The 18,742-nt window shown below is 50.8% G+C and overlaps 1 protein-coding gene across 6 annotated transcripts in view; it reads right to left on the bottom strand.

Annotated features, from left to right (window-relative positions):
• Positions 1–18,742, bottom strand: part of AFAP1L2 (actin filament associated protein 1 like 2) — a 92,429-nt gene that overhangs the window by 27,659 nt on the left and 46,028 nt on the right. For all 6 annotated transcript variants that reach the window (XM_045568841.1, XM_045568837.1, XM_045568839.1 and 3 more), the window contains 3 exons: positions 8,950–9,078; positions 2,838–2,912; positions 1,498–1,592 (listed from right to left, as the gene is read on the bottom strand). In XM_045568841.1, coding sequence (XP_045424797.1) covers positions 1,498–1,592; positions 2,838–2,912; positions 8,950–9,078 — 299 coding nt within the window. The remainder of the gene's footprint in view (positions 1–1,497; positions 1,593–2,837; positions 2,913–8,949; positions 9,079–18,742) is intronic.

Genomic DNA, 18,742 nt, shown 5'->3' with positions numbered 1-18,742 from the left:
GGACTTCATGCAGTGGGACATGGTCCCAGACACCCCACAACTACCCCACCTGCCCAACATGGTGGCGTCAGTGTCCCCAGCTGTGGCCACAGGAGAGAGCAGCTAAGGAACCCTGCCACCCCTCAGGAAGGTGTGAATGAAGGGGCCAGTCCAGAGCCACTCTGGGCTTGGGACCCCCTCAGCGGTGACATGAGCCCCCAGATCAGGTGATGGGTCACTTGGCAGGAGCTTGGTGACCGTGGAGTCAGCTGGTGCTGGCTCTGGCCCCTGCTACCCATATACATCCTTCCTACTGGGGCCCCACCCCTTCCCTGGGACGCCTCCACAAAAATGCCTTAGAGAGAAAGAACCTGGCTGCAAATCCTGACTCTGCCACTTTGAGGCCCTGTGACATGAGGCTTCCTCACCCGTCAAATACGAATACGAACACGAGCAGAGTGTGCCACACACAGTGCCAGGGGGCGCACAGCCTTAGCCCGTGCAGTGAGACCATCTGATGAGACAGATGTGAGCATTTCTTCCATGGAAACATCAGGAAACAAAGGGCTAGAGACTTTCAATAACTTGCTCAAGGTCCAAGAGCTAGTTCCTGGCAGGGCTGGGATCTGAATGCAGATCCGTGTGATTCTGTAATTCCACCCACCTATCCAAATCAATGGATATTTGTGTACAGCCTACTCCGCGAGCAGACACTGGACACAACACAGGATATGAGAGACGTGATTCCTGTCCCAAGGAGTTGACATCTGGGGGAGGAGACAAATAACAAACCAGACTGTTTCCACAGCGGCAAGTGCCAGGGAGCGGGTACCTGGGTGGTGGGCAGACAGCAGCCGGGCAGGGATGGGGTGTGGTGCCTCACTTAGCCAGGTCAGGGAGAGTCTGTCTAAGGACTTCGGAGAGAGGAAGTGGTGGCCGGGGCCCAGGAAGTGCAAGGCCCCTGAGGTACCTCCGACCAGAGTGGCACAGTTCAGGGGCAGAAGGGAGGCCAGGGAGGAGCCCGTGCAGTGAGGCTAGACACGCATCCGGGACAGACACTCGGCTCTGGGGCCGTGTTTAGGAACAGGGATTTTTTTCCCCTAAGTTTAATGAGAACCACTGGTGGGTTTCTAGCAGGAAGTGCAGTGTGATATGATTTACAAATTTTTCAAAGGTCACTGTGGCCTGAGCTGGTGACCACAGCTGTCCATGGCCCCACTCACAGGGCGCTGGAGAAAGAGCCTGGGTAGTGTGGGGCCCATGGTGGCACTCGACAAACGCACAGGTCAAATCTCCCCAGGCCGGTCACTCTCAGCGTCCGGAGTGCTGTGGCCCTGAGCAGACCCCCCCGTGGGCAGGTTTACTCTTGCTCTGTCCCTCCAAGTGCCTTGGCCCAGGCCCTGCATACAGTAGGTGCTCAGAAAATGCCAGACACTTGGTGGACTGACACCTGTGAGGACAACTGGAAGTTCAAGGGGCCGACATCAGGGAAATCAAGGGTCCTGGACCGACACTTACGATCTTGGGCGGCGGGAGGTCCGGAAGACTCTTCTGAGGGGCTGAGGAGTGCTGGCCGGGCTCCCCGTTGGTCAGCGGGCCCTGCTCCTTGGGCACTGCGGGCAGGAGAGGAGGTTTCGGTGAGGGGTGCCCAGCCTCACGGGGGAGTCTTGTCACCCAGGAATGCGAGTTCTATTTGAGCAGGTGTTAATTACCCAGGCAGGCAGTCCCTGGAGCTGAAGTTGTTTTTCCTCCAAGAATAGGGTGCAGTAATGCCCCAGCCATGGGCTTGGGGTTTCTGGCCGGCTCTGCACCTGCTCTCCTACCCGCCCCCTGGCAAAAATGGGCTAGCCGCAGAGCTTGGGGGAGCAAAGGAGCTGCCCAGCGGTCACTATATTGAGCCACTCTCAGCACGGACCCTGTGATTATGGCTCTTCCCTCCCACAGTTTACCCGGAAGGCAAACGACCCGGGGCAGAGTGGCAAATCTCATCGGGCTGCGTTCTGCTAAGGCCCAGGCTTGGCGGCGGGGCAGGAGGTGGAGAAGCCACACCGAGGAAGTTAGGGCACCAGCCCTCTGTGCACTTTTAAGGAAAGCACCGAAAGCTCTTCTGAGCCTGAATGTTTCAGCCACCCTGGGGCAGGCTCAGGCAGGCCTGGCCACCAAAGCCATCAGCTTTGGTGGCTGATGTCTCAAAGACAAGTCTTTAGCAGGATTGAGTGCTTTGTGGTGCATGTGAGTCACCGGCTTGGGAGCTGGGAGACGGAGCTTCTTTCCCCGGCTCCTCCGCAATGGGGCTCTGCAATCCTCTGGGCCTCCCGGGGGTCCTGCCAGACCCACTGCTGGAGGATTTATGGGAAAAGCGGAGCAGAACAGAGCGGAAGAGTAGGGCACCATGGAAGACACCATATGTCCTTCCAATGGAAGAGAAAATGTTCTCCCAAAGAGAGCACCTCTCAACATCATCTTTGACTATTAAGGCAGTTGCTGACACAACCATTTCTCTCCCTTCCTCCTCAAAACAGACTTCGATCAAAAGACATAAAGCCGTGGGACCAGCACCACACACAGCTGCTTTCTTCGAACATCTGAATTATGACTTCCTCTTCCTGGGATGATGCTGGGAACAGCCAAGATGTTTTAGGGCCAGATTCCTTATCCAATGGGCAAAGAGGGGGTGGCGCACTGAAACATCCCAAAAATACATCAACCCAAAATACCACCAACCAAAATGTGGCTTCCAAAAATAACGCCACTGGGCCTGTCTGAGTACAGGCTGGGAGGGGGAGGGATGGGCTGGGACTGAGCCTGGAGCCGTCCCCCTCCCGGGGCATCATCCTCTCAGCTGGCCCAGCCCATACCTTTGTCTTGAGACTCAGCATTCTGTGGCTTGTTGACGGTCACTTTGTTCATATAAATGTACTCCTCATCAGCACCTGCAGGAGGAGGATGGCAGACAAGGGTTTCATGTGACTTCCTGAAAGGAAAGGCCCTCCAGACAGAAACCATGTGCCCCTAGGAGACATTTTCATCTGCCTGGGTTCCAGTAAACTATACAGCATTTTAGCTGATTGAAACAGCCCATCAGAGAGAGAGCTGACAGATTTCCAAAAAGGAAATGACAAGTTGCTGACTGCTAGGTTTCCAGCTGGCAAGGAATGGCATCGGGTAGGGGCAGGGGAGGATACAGAAGGACAGGAAGGTATTAGCTTAAGGAATAATCTTAAGCTAAAAGGAACCCATACTTCAAAGATGATCTGCCTCATATTTCACCAAGTAAAGATGTCTCTGGGTTTCCTGGCATTTCATTTAAATGATATATTTCCCATCTGTCATTCTCACTCTAGTCTGAATTACTCGAATGGGCTCATCAGAGTGATGTCTAGATAAGATAGGTCACACTGAGGACCTGCACATGGAGCTCCCAGGCCTCTGGGTAGTGTACCATTGTTGAAGGGTGGAGGGGTGCTCATATGAGCTCTGAGTTTGAAGAGGCAAGGATGCTAGAACCAGAACTGGGAGCCATCAGCTGCCGGCTTTACCCTGTAGACTGTACATTGCAGTGGCACAACCCACGCCCTCCTTTAAAATAGCTTCTGCGCAAGTTAAGTCACCTTGCCAGTGCCTGTCTGGGCAGAGAAAAGCTAGTCTCCTAACTCTTGTGTGGTTTCTAATCCCCCAAGGACCCTTTCTCTAGAACCCTTCAGAGGAAGCTCATCCTAGTGTGTCTCTTCTTCAAAATCATCTTGAATTTCTTTTGCGGCGCTTAATTTGCATTTCCTAGAAACTTGTGGCTGATAGATTCCAGCGGTTGGAGGCTGTGCACCGAGCCAAGGGACCCAATTCAACCCCCTGGCGAAGGAAGCAGTTCCGCATCAGTCTGTCCCACGGCCACAGACCGCCAAGACTCCAGCCAACAGGCTTGCAAAAGCGGAGCCCTGAGAACCAAGAGGAACAGGAGGGGGCTGGACGGGCCCTCCGCCATCAGCCCCCAGGACCATCACCTCAGAGTCCAGCCCTGCCAGGAAAAGTCAGCAAGGTCACTCCATCCCAGGGACTGCAGCAGGAGAGGAGGGAGCTGGAAGGTACAAATGGAGTTGCCACACCTTGCACACTTCCACCTGCTGAGACACAGAGGAGGCCCCATGCGTGGCAGGGGGAAAATGCCCTGCAGGGGGAGGAGGGACACAGCTCTCAGCCAAGCTCTGCCATTACTGGCATAATTCTGGGCAAAGTATCTAACCCTCGTGCCTCAGTGTTCTTGTCTGCATAGTATGGAAAACAATCATGGTGAAGTACCGCCTGTTTCGACCTAACTCTGAAGTTCTCAAGAGTACAAGACTCAAATGTTAGGGGATTTGAAAAGATAAGGTAACCTTATGACTAACAAAGATTAAAAATGACAGCCTAAAACATGAGAAATAACTCAAAGGCTCAACAATAGGAAAATGGTAAAATAAACCATGGCATATCAACATACATAACAGCATGTCACCTTTAACAAATAAATGGATTACTGAAGATGTAAATTGGCACATTTTGGAAGTGACTTTGGGGGATAATTTAATTTTATGTGTTCATATTCTCTGATCCAGCATTTCCACTGTCAGAAATTTATCCTACAGATAAATTCCAGCATACAAACGAAATTTTATTTGAGGATGCTCACTCCAATGTTATGAGTCTTTTGGGTTTCTAATATATATATTTTTTATTTTAAAGGACACAACTTAAATGTCCACCAGTAGGGGGCTGGTTGAACATTAGGGTTCATCCACCAGCAGACACTACCCAACCCTGAAAAATAACAAGGTAGCTCTATGTCTGCTGTTTACAAAGTTATCCAAGACTCAGAGTTAAATTAAAACATCAAGCTTCAGAATAGCAAAAAAAAAAAAAGGCATATGAACTGCCAACACATGGAAATGTGTGCATGCAGCAATTCTAAATGCAAAAATAACGTAAAGCAGAAACACAGAGGTAAACCACGACTATGCAAAAATATTCAGATGACATGGATCATCAGAAAAGGAACTGGGGGAACATAAATAGTGCTCAGTGTTCATTTTACATTCATTTCTTTTTTCATATCATTGAATAAGTTCACACGCCTGAACAACAACAACAAAAAAAGGCAAGATATTGTTAGCATTTTAACTGTTAGGCTCTGAGCAGGTGCTTTCTGCCTAAGATGGCGATTTGTAAATTACAGAGAAAACTCACACTGGCCACCTCCTGTGGCTACATCGGGCTGCCTTGGGCACTCTGCAGGAGGGGGTTGATTTGGTTTTGATTCACAGAGCGTTGCTAATCCAGGACTACCCAGGTTGGTAAGTAAAAGGCTCCCAGGACCTTCTGCAATTGTGGGAAAAGCACAGTGAACTTGACCCTAGAAAGGGCGGCAGCCGCCTTAGGCTGGAGAATTTTCCATCATTCACTCATTCATTTTCAGAAGTGCATTGAGCATGGGCAGTGTGCTAGGTGCTAGACAGCAGAGAACAACACAGATGTTGTCTCTGCCTTTGTGAAGCCAGCAGTCCAGTGGGGGAGACGGACACCAATCGGAGAGTTGCACAAGCAGGTGAGAAATGGCCACAGGTGTTGTTGGAAAGGAGAGCTAGCAGTGTGATTCCCTCAGTTCCCTCACCCCAGAGGGTGGTACTTCTCAGATAACGGGGGTAGGGCAGGGAGGAGGGACATGAAGCTCTTCAGCATTTGAAGCCCTTTCTACCAAAGAGACAGCCACCGAAATGTCCCTGGAGCTGGGTGAGGGGAGGGGGCAGGGACAGCACTCTTGATGGTGAGGACATGAACAGACCACAGGCAGCCCCCAGTAAAAAGACCTCAGAGGGCCTTGACCTTCCCATCCAGACAAAAAACAAACAAGGTAGAAAAGTCATGTTACACTAAGAAAATCAAAGATCAGAAAACCCAAATGGACAATCCCATGTGAAAAGCGTAAATGCACAGCCACACGCTCTGCTCAGACCGTGTGGGAGCACACGACAGCTCCACCCACGTGGACCACAGACGGTCTTGAAATGATCAGTCTGCCTCCACCTACAAGCCCCATCAGGCTGAGCTCATTTTTTGTTAGACACACAGTGAGGCGGGCCTGGGAGGCTGAGAGAAAGATGAATGCTTTAATTTCAGGGTGGGGGGTACTCAGGATTCTGTGCTGCGCAACACAACAACGAATCAGCTGCAACAGAGTGTGGGGAAGCGAGGTTAGGTTCACCTGCTCAGCCAAAACCCTGACTTTGCCACTCCCAGCCCTGTGCCTTTGGGCAAGTGACTTTCCAAACTTCGCTTCCCTTTTTGGTAAAGTGAGAATAACGCAACTCCCTCACAGATTTGGGATGAGGACTAAGTGATGTAATTGATGCATTTAACACATCAAGCACAGTGCTGCAACACAGTCCATACACAATAAATGTCAGCTACTGTCATACCCACTCTGCAGTCTAAGGGACACAAAGAAGAGTTCCCTGAGAAAGTTCCCAAGAGAAAGTTCCCTGTCAGACAGTGGCTATTGATAAGTGGCCGTCACTCCCAAGGATACAAGCGGTCGCCACAGGCCTCAGTGTGGCTGTACATATTTCTCAGCGACCTGGGTGGCACAATGGGGGTGATTCACTTTGGGGAACTCCTGCCACCTGCCAGCTGCAGAGTCCCAGGGTGGGGCAGGCCTGACTCTACAAGTGCACATCAAGGGCAGCGTAGCGTCACCCCCCCGGAAGCTGCACAGCACATTAACCAAAAAGGGGACCCAAGGCAGGAGGCTCTGCCAGAGCGGTTAGCACCGAGAACCCTGGGCCAGACCTATCACCAAGAGGTGTTTTCCAATTCCCAGCAGAGGCGTTCTTGCTGATCGACTGTTCGCAAGTCGGAGCACATCTGAATGGTCCGGGGAGAGTGCTTTTTAAAGGATTCCACCGTGAATCCTTCCGTGGGTGAATCATCCCTCTCCGACTTTCCCGCCCTGTAATGTGGATCCGCCACCCGCCATTCCCACCGCGGCTGCTTTGATGTGCTGTCGGCCAGGAGACGCTCCCCACAAAGCCTTGAGGAGCCTGGGAACCGGGGGTGGCCTGGGGAGCTGCAAAGGCGACAAAGGGACTGGAGGAAAACACTCTGATGAGAGGCTGAGGAGCCGGATGTTTCTGCCAGAAGGGAAGGCAGACGGGCACGCAGCAACATGCCTCAGCTTTACGACCGCTCTGCTGTTCAGACAGCAGAAACTCGTTCTGGGGGAACAGAGGAGGAGAAAAGGCCTTGAAGTGTAGCCCGGCAGGCTCAGGTCGGATGCAAGGAAGCATTTCTGGGTGTCTGAGCAGATGCAGACTGCCCTTGGCTGGCTCGGATGCAGGCTGCTCCTGCCGAGAGGCAGATGGATTAGATGCCCCCGTGCGGCCCCTTACTGTCCCCAAACAGCACTTCCAATTCTCAAACATATGACATAAAAATCAAGTCAACTGTTACGATCTCACAAGACGGTTTTCTTTTCGGAAAAAATCTGAATTTGATAGAAATGAAAGCATATTTCCCCAAGTTTCGTACAAGACTGTTCACAGCCGTCTTACTCATAATAGCCCAATCTGTGAACAACCCAAATGTCTATCAACAAGCGAATGGATGAACAGAGCGTGGTATATTCACAGAACGGAATACTACTCAGCAATAAAAGGAACAAACTACTGACACATCCAACAGCATGGACAAATCTGAGCAAGAAAAGCCGACACAATGTGCATCGCATGGTTCCATTTATACAGATCTCCAGGACGGGCAACATCCATCTGTGGTGGAGGAAATCAGAGCAATGGTTACCTTGTGGTGAGGGTGGCAAGACAGAACTTTCTGGGTGATAGAAGTGTTCTACGTCTTGTTTTGGGTGGTGGGGATACGGGTGCATGGGTGTATGAAATTATCAAAACTCACTGAATACTTAAGATGTGTACACTTTATTACATATAAACTTTACCTCAATAAAAAATAGAAAAATCATAAACTCAGGGTTCTGTGATTTACAAGTCTTAAAACTGTGTTTTCCTGTTTTCCCTTGGGCTGTACAATACTGGGCAAGTTATTTAAACTCTCTGGACCTTGGTTTCCTCAGTAACAATAGCACCAGCCTCGCCAGGGTGTCCTGAAGATGAAACAAGTTAACATGTATACATGTGGGAAGTGCTCAGTTAAGCCTTGGCTATTGTAACAGTTTATTATCCCTTCTCCATGTTCAACCAGCAAGGGAGAGTGCTTTGAAAATACTTCGTTTCAAATCTCATTCATGGGCTGCTGGGTTGAGTGTTCAGAGATCTCTGGGGCTCCCACTCACGTTCGGTCACACCCTTGCACCACTGTTACAGGCTGAATTTTGTCCCTCACCAAATTCATGTCAAATCCTAGCCCCCCGTATCTTAGAATACGATTGTATTTGGAGATAAGGTCTTTAAACAGGTAACTAAGTTAAAATGAGGTCATTAGGGGGGCCCTGATCCCAATATGACTGGTGTCCTTATAAGAAGAGGAGACTAGGTCTAGGCAGTAGCTAACACCTGTAATCCCAGCACTTTGGGAGGCCAAGGTAGGAGGATTGCTTGAGCCCAGGAGTTTGAGGCTACAGTGAGCTATGATGCTGCTACTGCACTCCAGGCTGGGTGACAGAGAGAGACCCTGTCTCAAAAAAAAAAAAAAGAAAAGAAAAGAAAAGAAAAAGAGGCTGTTAGGACACAGACCTACACAGAGGGAAGACCACGTGAGGACACAGGGAGATACCAGCGAGGCCTCGGATGAAACCAAACTTGCTGACACCTTGATCTTGGACTTCCAGCCTCCAGAAGTGTAAGAAAATAAAAGTCTTTGTTGAAGCCACCCAGACCATGGTGTGTAGTCACGGCAGCCCTTGCTGACTAGCACAGCCACCTCTCTGCTTCTGAGGGGACCTCTCCAAGGCCCGGGGCCCACACTTACTGCTGGTCTTTGTGTAAAGCCGGAGCAGCTCGGCCAGGCAGCTTTTCTTCACCACGGCCGCGCTGCTCAGGTTCTCCTGGTCGAGAATCTTGAGGAAGTCATCCAGCTCCGTCAGCAGCTGCTCCAGGGCTAGAGGCAAAAACAGGAGAAAGCTTTACAGCGGCCGCAGTCTCTCCAGAGGCCCAGCTCGCTACACCTGTGGAGCCCACAGTATCCTACCGCGCACCCTCTGGTCCCTAGGGGAAGGGTTTGGTATGAGGCACAGGGACAGAGAAACAGGCTCTCGGCTTCGAGACGGACAACTTCCACAGGAGCCCCAGGTCTTCCATTTGCTGGGGCAGTGACAGTGGCCATGTTGTCCCAACTTTCTGAGTGTGTCTCCTCCATTCCCAATGTCTGCCCTCACAGGGTTCTTGGGGGAAAACTAAGAAGACACAGTTTCCAAAGCGCCTGGCTGGCTGTCGAGCTCTGCTCCTAGACCTGGGGGGTTATTCTCTCTGGGTGACTTTGGGACTGTTATTTAACCTTCTCAGGTCATTTAGGTCAAATGCATCATCAAGTTCCTTCCAGCTCTGAAATTCTATGATTCTAAGCGTGATGTTGGCTTGGCTGCAGGGCTTTCTAAAACACGACTCTTTCCCCAGGTTGCCCATGATTCAAAGCCGCTCCCAGTTCCCCAGATGGGGGACCTGGTCCCACCTGGCCTCCAAAGCCCCGCACACTGCTTCCAGCGTCACCTACCCACACACATCGTCATGCTCTACAGCCCAGCCACTGCACACCTCTCACTCTCTCTCTGGCCTTCACACACCATAGAGTCTTCTCTTCCCCTGGCTAAATTCCACTCATCCCTCAGGTCTTGGTCTAGATAACATTCCTCCTGGGCTGCCTTCTCTGGGACAGTGAGGCTTCTTTAACAGAAAACCCCGTGTTACCAGCACTGGCCCCTGTGGTGGGCTGAACAGTGGTCCCCCAGAGATGCCCATGACCTAATCCCCTGAGCCTGAGCATATGCTGCTTTATGTGGCAAAAGGGACTTCACAGATGTAACTGAATAAAGGAGATTACCCTGGATTATCTAGGGGAGCTTCCTAAGAGGGGGGCACGAGAGTGAGAGCCAGAGAGCAGATGCTACAACCTTGGCTTTGAGGATGGAGGACCGTGAGCCAAGGCACACGGGTGACCTCTAGAATCTGGAAAAGGCAAGGAAATGGATTCTCTCCTAGAGGCTGCAGAAGGAACAGAGCCCTGTGGATCCCTTCTAGATTCTCATCTCTGGAACTATGAGTTAATGAATTTGTGTTGCTTTAAGTCACCAAATTTGGCAGTTTGTTACCCCAGCAGTAAGAAATGAATACACAGCTCCAGCTGCACCCTGGTGTGGCTGTATTACTATTTAGCTATTAGAAACTCCAAGGACAGGCCCCGTGTCTTCCTCACATTTCCAGGGCCCAGCACAATGTCCAATAAATATGTACTGAGTAAATTAATCAATGAAAGCAAAGCAAATCCATCTGCTTACTTTTATACGTGGAAGAACCCCATGGCCAGCTTATAAGAAAAATAAAGGACTGGCCTGGGTCAGGAATGAAGAGAAATTCACTAAAAATCCAGGTATCTGGCAGGTCCTACTCTAGCCAAAACATTAGAACAGATGGGCTTTGGAAAAAGGATCTCTGCCCACTTTTCTGGTTTACGTAATACAGTAACAACACTGGGAAGCCAAACAATTCTTCCCCCAAATGGTCTAAATGAAACAAACTCCTGAAGTGTATCGTATGACTAGCTGTTCTCAAACTTGGACCCTGGCAACCTGCACACCATCTGAAACCCTTGGTGGCTCCGCTTTCCTCGTGACCACTCTGTTGCAGACCAGAGCGAGCTCCCATCTGCATGGGCAGCTCTTCACCTGTGTCATTCTGGGGGCAAGTCTGGGGGAAGTCTGCACTCACATGTCACCCCAGGCCCACCCCGTTGCCTCCCTGGCATGGCTGGTCAGAGCCACCCTCACACTAGGCAGGTACTAATACCTAGAGGGGAGAGAGGGCAGGAGGGGGGCGCAGGGCACACGGGAGAGCAGGGCAGAGACTAAGCTCTTCCAGGTGGTCCAGTGCTTGCCAAAGAGGATGGGCCGCAGGAGCCTCTGGGTGGACAGAGAAACACCAGGGGAGATCAGTCCCCACGGGCATCACTAGAGCATGCCCTGGTGACCTTAATGGGTGGAGGCTCCTGCCATCTGCCCCACAACTTCTCTGCTGCAGCCAGAGGCCTTGGCCCCATGCTCTGCTATGACCAGACTGGCTCACCAAGGGCCAGCGTCACCCTGTCCTCCACTAAGGCAGCGGTGCTGCTGGGCCTGGACAACTGAGCCAAGCTGCAGCAGAACTGGAGCTGGCACCGAGGCGGGGACAGGGTTGGGGGGAACTGAATTAAGCAAGGAAACGGAGGGAAAGGGACGCCGGCAAAGCTACAACTCTCGCCTGACATACAGTCAGGAGGGGCCGTAATCCAGCGTTCTAAACATGAGCCCCGGCAGTCTGCGAACACTATTTACTGCTGTTAATTCAGCGCCCACCTCTGCTGGCCCCACAGAAGGATTTAAAAGAATAAAACACAGTTCCTGAACAGAAAGGTCTTAGCTTGTGTTTTGTTTTGTTTTTAAAAGCTAATCATGAGCTTCCTGTCGGCCTTAGGAACTAGACTGGCTAAAGAGCAGTGAGCTTAAAGTCGAATGAGGGAAAACAATGGATAAGTAGGAGGAAAACTGACCCCTGAACTTGGCTGCAGTGGACGAGGGAAAGTGAAAGGGCCTCGCAAGGCAACGGGGGTCTCCAGCTGCCTTTCCCCTGACCTCCCGAACTCCCCAAGGCTGTCCCTCTGCTGCTCTTCTGAACTAACAAAAGAAAAAAGCATGAAAACTGAAAGCATCTCTCCACTTCCACATCCTTAGCTATTCCCAAAAGCCGCTGGGTTCCTGGAACACAGCCTTTGTTTACGTTTCACCTGAGGAAGTGTGTCCCACACCAAAGGGTGGAAAGTGCTGTGCTGTCCCAGAGGGGTCTTTAGCCCTTCTAGGGACTAGCAATGCACCAAGAAAAGAGGGGCAAACCCCGAGTTTATCAGGGAGAGGAATTTATAAGCTGGCCATTGAGGAATGCATAGGAGCTCGCTAGGAGGAGGCAGAGGCATTTTAAGGAAAAGGGAGAGAGGTGCTCAGAAGACTAAAGCGCTGAAAGCACACGGTGTGTTCGGGAAACCATGAGTGGCTCTGTGCAGCAGGACACATGGAGCACAGGGGTCTGGTGAGGCCCCCAAGGTTGAGAAGTGGGCTCTGAGGCCAGCACCGCAGGTTGGGGGTGAGGCTGACGGTGAGGACTTTATTTGCTTTGCTTGGGGGCTGGCACCTTATCCCACAGGGCCACACAGCGGGGAGGACAGATAGAAGAGGGCCAGGAGGGGAGGCAGGGAAGCCAGTTAGATGACCACATTAGTGTAGATGAGAACGATGAGGGTGTGACCTCGTCACAGCAGCTGGGCCCTGTGCCATCAGCTGTACCCACCATCTCCAGTTCTCACCCTGCAGGTGCACAGCCGTGGGAACAGGCTGCTGAGGCTGAATTACACCTAATCTGACCACACCCCCAGTGAGTAGTGGCACTGGGGTTCGAACTCAAGAATGTCCAAGTTCAAAGTTGCTATCTGCCATCCATCAGCTGCAGTCGTTCCCCAGGAGCCAGGGAGGGGTACCTGAGTCCTGGCCTCTGTTCCCTGACTCTCAAACACAAGGTGGGGTGGGGGACACACGTGGCAGGTAGACCTGACAGGAACTGCTGATGCAGGGACCGCGGGAGGAGCTGCCTGGGCAGCTGAGAAGCAGAACACCATCAGATGCCCGGGCCTGGGGATACCGAGGTGAACCAGCCATGGTCCCTGCCATCAGGGAACTGATGGGCCAGCAGGTGGGTGGGGACCGTGACACTCGGGGTGCTCTCTGCTGAGGACAGTGTGAATACCCTCCTTTTCCTCTAGGCTGTGCTGGGTGAAGGGGAAGCAACCCAGGAATGTCTCTTCAACCCGGGACCAGGAATAAGACAGAGTCAAAAAAGGCCGGGATGTCACTTCTCTTTTCTCTCTGGATCCACATCATGGTTCAAGGTCCCCTTCTCCATGAAGCTGCCATGGCCAGAGGCACTCCTCACTCTTGCTGGCTTCTGCCTCCCTGGGTCCTTTACTGCCACAACCAATTGTTCATGGTCATCTTGGCCTGTCTCTGTGCCCAGGGCTAGGCGTGAGCTCTTTCTGGTCAAGGGTCAGCCTTTGTAGGTTTGCACGTCCAACAAGGTGCTAAGCATACGGAGGCCGTTGGAGAGTCCCCTACAGACACGCCCTCTTGGGGTCCAGCTACAGGCTCTGGGAAATAACAATCAACAAAGGCAAGGCCCCAGTTTGTGCCAACCCCAGTGACATTTTTCAACCCCCAGGGCTCAGAGGGGCAGGCGGTCCCTGGGAGGAATGTGGCCATTCCACTGAGGCTCTGGAACATGCTCATCACATTTCCTCCCCTCCATCCCCCACACTTTTCATTTTGGTCTCTTCCTCGTCCTCCAGGGCAGGGAGGGAAAAATAAATGTGTTGTTCACTCTGGAAACTGTAGGCCCTTGTGCGAGCTTTCCATCCTGGCTCTGTTAAAGTTCAGGGTTGTCTGCTCGGGGTCTGACAGATCATCAATAAGATTCTTGTTCGGGACTTCCAAGGCCCACGCAGAGCTCGACGGTTCAACTGCTCGATTCACTGCCCTCGGCCGCGGCGAAGCTCTGTCTCCAGATGACCTCCTCCCCCAGCTTTTCTCATCTTGAGGCAGTCTTGCTTTTTGGTCACTAGGTTCCCAACCATAAATGTCCTCCCAACACGCCAAAAGAGCCACTCTTCATGGGGCCCCTGCTGTTTTATGCACACATTTTTATTTATTCAGCTGCATTTGCTGAAGACCCGTTATTGAGCATGATTTTGCTTCCCAAGGTCAAACCGAGCAGACCTGTGCTTTCTGCATAAAGCCATGCATCCCCTCCCCCGCCCAGACAGCTCCCAAGAGCAAGCCATTGGGCACATCACCCTCATGAGCCTGAGTGCTGGGGACCCACCTGACTTACGAGCCTTGTGCACGTTTCTGCGAGAAGCAACAGCATCCCGTAGGAGCACTGAGGGTGGGAAACATGCTCCTTCCTGCACCTAAGAAGGGAGACCTCACAGCAAACACCCCCTTCTTCAAAAGCGCCAAACACCGAGTTGGTCTTTACCAAAGTACCTACCACGTGTCTGGCACGCTCACAGGAAGTGGGGCTTTTTTTTCTTTTTTATGGTGGCAAAATAACACATAACATGAAATGTATAATTTTCACCATTTTAAGGTTTATAATTCAGTGGTATGAAGTACATTCACAGTGTCGTGCAACCACAACCACTATCCAGTTCCAGAACTTTATTACCTCAGAGGCTCAGTAGGCAGTCACGCCCTTATTCTGTCCTCTACCCAAGCCCCTGGCAACCACACGTCTGCTTTCCATCCTGCAGAGGTGCCTGTTCTAGATATTTCATATCAATGGAATCATGTAAGACCTGTGACATTTTGTGTCTGGCTTCTTTCCCTTAGCATGATGTCTTCAAGGTTCATCCATGTGGTAGCATGTATTGCTACTTCATTCCTTTCTATGGCTGAATAAAATTCCATTATATGTCCATTTCTGCTTACTCATTCATTGTTGATGAGGGAGTGGATTTTTTCCTTTAAACAACGTTTTTATTGGGATATAATTTACATCCAGTAGACTCCCCTGGTTTTACTGTACGGTTCTATGTGTTTTGATAAACACCCTCAACGGTGGTAACCACCACCACAGTCAAGGCATAGAACATTTCCATCACCCCAAAATGGTACTTTGTGCCTTTTATAGGCAACCCATTCCCCAATCCCAGAGCGTGGCAACACGCACAGCTTTTGGAGTCTGACAGCTCTTCTTAACACAAGGCACGTGAGATTCATCCGTGTTGCAAGTATGAGAAGTCTGCTCCTTTTTCTGGCTACGTAGCATTCCATTGTGTGGATGCAGGAAGTGTTTGTGTCGCATGTCTGCACAGACACAGCAGGTTCCCGTGTGCCAGCATCCGTCTGTCATGTTCTCAAAGGCACCTTAGTCCTGACTTTAAAGGACACATCCTGCTTTAAGTCCACTTAATGTGTGGCCACTCGGGGACATGCATACAAAAGGTAAAGCAGTGATGCTCAGCCTGCTTACCCTGGAATCACCTGGGGAACTTAAACAAAATCCTGCTGCCTGGGTCCACCCCCACAGCTGCTGCTGTAATTGCTGTGGGTGTGACCTGGGACATCAGGAGTTTTAAAAGCTTCCCAGGTGACTCTGATGTTCAGCCAAGGTTAAGAACTACCGAGTTAAACAGAGGTGTGAGGATTTGTTTTATGAAGTCTTTTTACTTTATAAAATTATGTGTAAAGTTTCTTAAAAAACAAACTACCATAGTGCTTCTATATGACCCAATCCTAACCGACACATAGAACATTCTAGGTTCATACCTGTTACATGAAGTCAGATATACCTGAAAATGTTTTTCTCCCTAATGTCCTTTCCCTTTGGACAATGGTGTAGAAGGCAAGGACCAAGATGTCTTATGTTTACATATCACTGAACTCAGCTCTTCATCCTACTTAAGCAAGTGGAAACTCTTATCGCTGAAAATCAGCACCCAGCGATGCACAGACTACCCCTTCCGCAGACTGCAGTCGTTCCTGTGGCTTGGACCCCAGGAGACTGAGCCAGAAATGTAAATAACTTTCTCCAGTATAAATAGTCCAGGAGTTTTTCTTTATCTCCATCTCCAAGAAATGGCGAGGGGGAGAGGGGTTCTGCTTCATTTACTGGCACTGGGAATGCTCTGCTCCCTGCCGAGCCTGACCTGCAAGGGTCATCTTGCCATCACTTTTGCAAGATCTGCTTTTTCTCACCTATCTTTGAGTCTCATCACTTAAAACACTTTTCCCAGGAACAGCCCGCCCTCTGCATTCCCAGATTAGCTGTGCGAGCTGCAGAGCCGGGCCAGATGCTGGGCTGCAGCTTGCACTACTGGAAAAACAACTCCAGTTGCTCGCTGCTGACCTCTCTGATGGAACAGACCTCGGCAAGAGCAGAATTCCAACCCCAGCTGAGGAGCCAGCTGGAACCAGAGCTCCTCAGAGAGGGCCCTTTGGAAATTCACACAGCAACAGCTGAAGACATTAAACCAAGCACAGCAAGGCAGAAAAGACCCCAGGCCTGCCAACCGCCACCTCCACTCTGCCTCGTCCAGCCCAATAGCACATGGGTTATTACTTGGTGATTCACCCATCTTCACTGTTCTCTATTTGTTCCATAAAGCTGCAGTCCCCAACCCCTGGGCTACAGACTGGTACCAGTCCGTGGCCTGTTAGGAACCAGGCCACACAGCAGGAGGTGAGTGGCAGGCGATCAGGGCTTCATCTGTATTTACAGCAGCTCCCCATTGCTCACGTCACTGCATAAGCTCCACCTCCGGTCAGATCAGCAGAGGCATTAGATTCTCATAGGAGTGTGAACCCTACTGTAAACTGCACATGGACGGGATCCAGGTTGTGCGCTCCTTACGAGAATCTAATGCCTCATGATCTGGGGTGATGATGCTAGTGCTGGGGACTGGCTGCAAATACAGATTGTCATTAGCAGAGAGGTTTGCATGATAAATGTAATGCACTTGAATCATCCCAAAACCATTCCCCTTCACACCACTCTGTGGAAAAACGGTCTTCCATGAAGCCAGTCCTTGGTGCCAAAAAGGTTGGAGACTATTGCCATAAAGGCAAGTCCTTTGTCAAAATTGAAACAAAACTGAAATCTCTGGGTGGGTAGAGATACCACATCTTCTGGTTTGGTTTCCCCCACTGTGCCTTAATAGTACTTTGCTCAAAGTCAGTGCTTGGAAAACATCTACTGAACATAAGGCTTCCAGACAGACAAACAAACAGACACACACACAGCGCCTATGAAAGTTCCTCCTGCTAAAAAGGTCTAGGGTGCTCAGGCTAGTAAGCCTGGGCAAAGGCCCCACCAGTCCTGGCCACAATTCCAGTTGTCACCTGGGCCAGTTAACGTCTCTGGAATGAGCACCAGAGGCACCCCCTGGCAGCTGATGGGACTGGGAGGGCATGAGCCATCCCACTCCTGGGTGGCACTCCGGTGGGAGAGTTTTCTCAAGGGTGCAGGTGGGAGGGGCATGGCAGTGGCTGCTGGATCAGAAACCTAGGAAACCCAGGGTGAAAGGAGCCCGACCCCCAGGGCATGCCAGCAGTTCGGGGGGCACATGAGGGCAGACTTGAGACACTTGAGCTTCCAGCGGCCACCAGAGTTCATGCCAGACAAAGAGGCTTTGGGGCCCAGGAGGCCTTTGTTCCCCAGCCCGGTTAAGACATTCCTTAAATGCAATCTGCCAGAAGAGTGGCTTCATTCAGAGTCAGCAGGGGCCAGTTATGCGGGTGGGAGGCACAAAGATTTAGCCGGGTGTCTCCCTGCATGGCAAGTCCCACGACTGGCACAAACCATTTCAGTCTCAGAACAAGAGGCTGTTGGGGGTCACTCAAGTTCACGTTGGAAGTTTGAGAAAGACTGTTGGATAGAAAAAAAAAGAAGGCTGGAAAATGATAATAGCAGTTATCTTTCGGTGGAGAGGCTATGGGAAATTTCCCGTTCCTTCTTTACACCCTCCCCTATTCCTCAACACAGAGCAGGGCTGAGCTGTCACATGGAGAAAGAACCTGTGCTGTGGCCACTGTACTTTCAACGTGAACTGTAAATCTAGGTTTGTCCCTGTACACTTGTTGTTTCTATTAGAGGAAAAGGACACATATCATAAAGATGTACAGAAGGAAAAATATCACCGTATGAACCCAGATTTACTATTTCTTTCCAGCATTTGGCAAAAATAATGAAACACCAACAGACTGATGTGCTGGCAGGGGCATCTTCATCCTGTTCAGGCCTCTGCTTCCAAGGAGGGCAAAACCAGCTCCTGCAATCTAAAGCAACCACCACCCTTGGGCTAACCTTGGAGTCTGCCAGCCAGAGGCATGGGGGGCTCATTCAGTGGCCACTGGACCACCAGGCAAGAACCCTTCCTTGGGGATCCAAGGACACTGGGCTGAAGAAACAAAGGCTTCTCGAGTTCCCCAAGCCTCTTTGTCTGGTTTGGACCTCGGTAGCTGCTGGACCCTGGAGTGTCTCTCGCCTGCACTTTTGCTCCCTCTGAACTGTGCTCTGGGAGTCGAGCTCCTCTTGCCCTGGGTTCTTGGCCTTGAGGGGAACAGCCACCTCTACACCCTTCCCACATGCCCTGGGTTCCCCGTTCAAACTGCCTAAATCTTAGTTCCAAGGCTTGGTTCACTCTTGGTTTCACCACATACTGGCTGTATGGCCTTGGGGAGCTTCATAAACCTCTCTATGCCTCAGTTTCCTCTATTATAAACTAGAGCTAATACTAGTACCTACTTCATGGGATTGATGTGAAGATCACAAAATAACCTCCTGAAGTGATTATACTAAGTTCAATGTTAGCTGCTAAATAAATCCTAAATTCCTCCTAGAAGAGTGATATAGAAAACTCCCCATAAATGTCAAATGCGTGCACGCACACACACACTATACTTTCAGTAGGACAGCCTCAAAAAAGCAATTGGAGATGTGTTGCTTGATTTTGCAGGACTACTAAACTGTGT

Source organism: Lemur catta, chromosome 14, assembly GCF_020740605.2.
Source record: "Lemur catta isolate mLemCat1 chromosome 14, mLemCat1.pri, whole genome shotgun sequence".
In the NCBI taxonomy this organism is placed as follows: domain Eukaryota; kingdom Metazoa; phylum Chordata; class Mammalia; order Primates; family Lemuridae; genus Lemur; species Lemur catta.
Note: the sequence above shows the minus strand (reverse complement) of the source record. Positions and strands in the feature narration are given on the sequence as shown.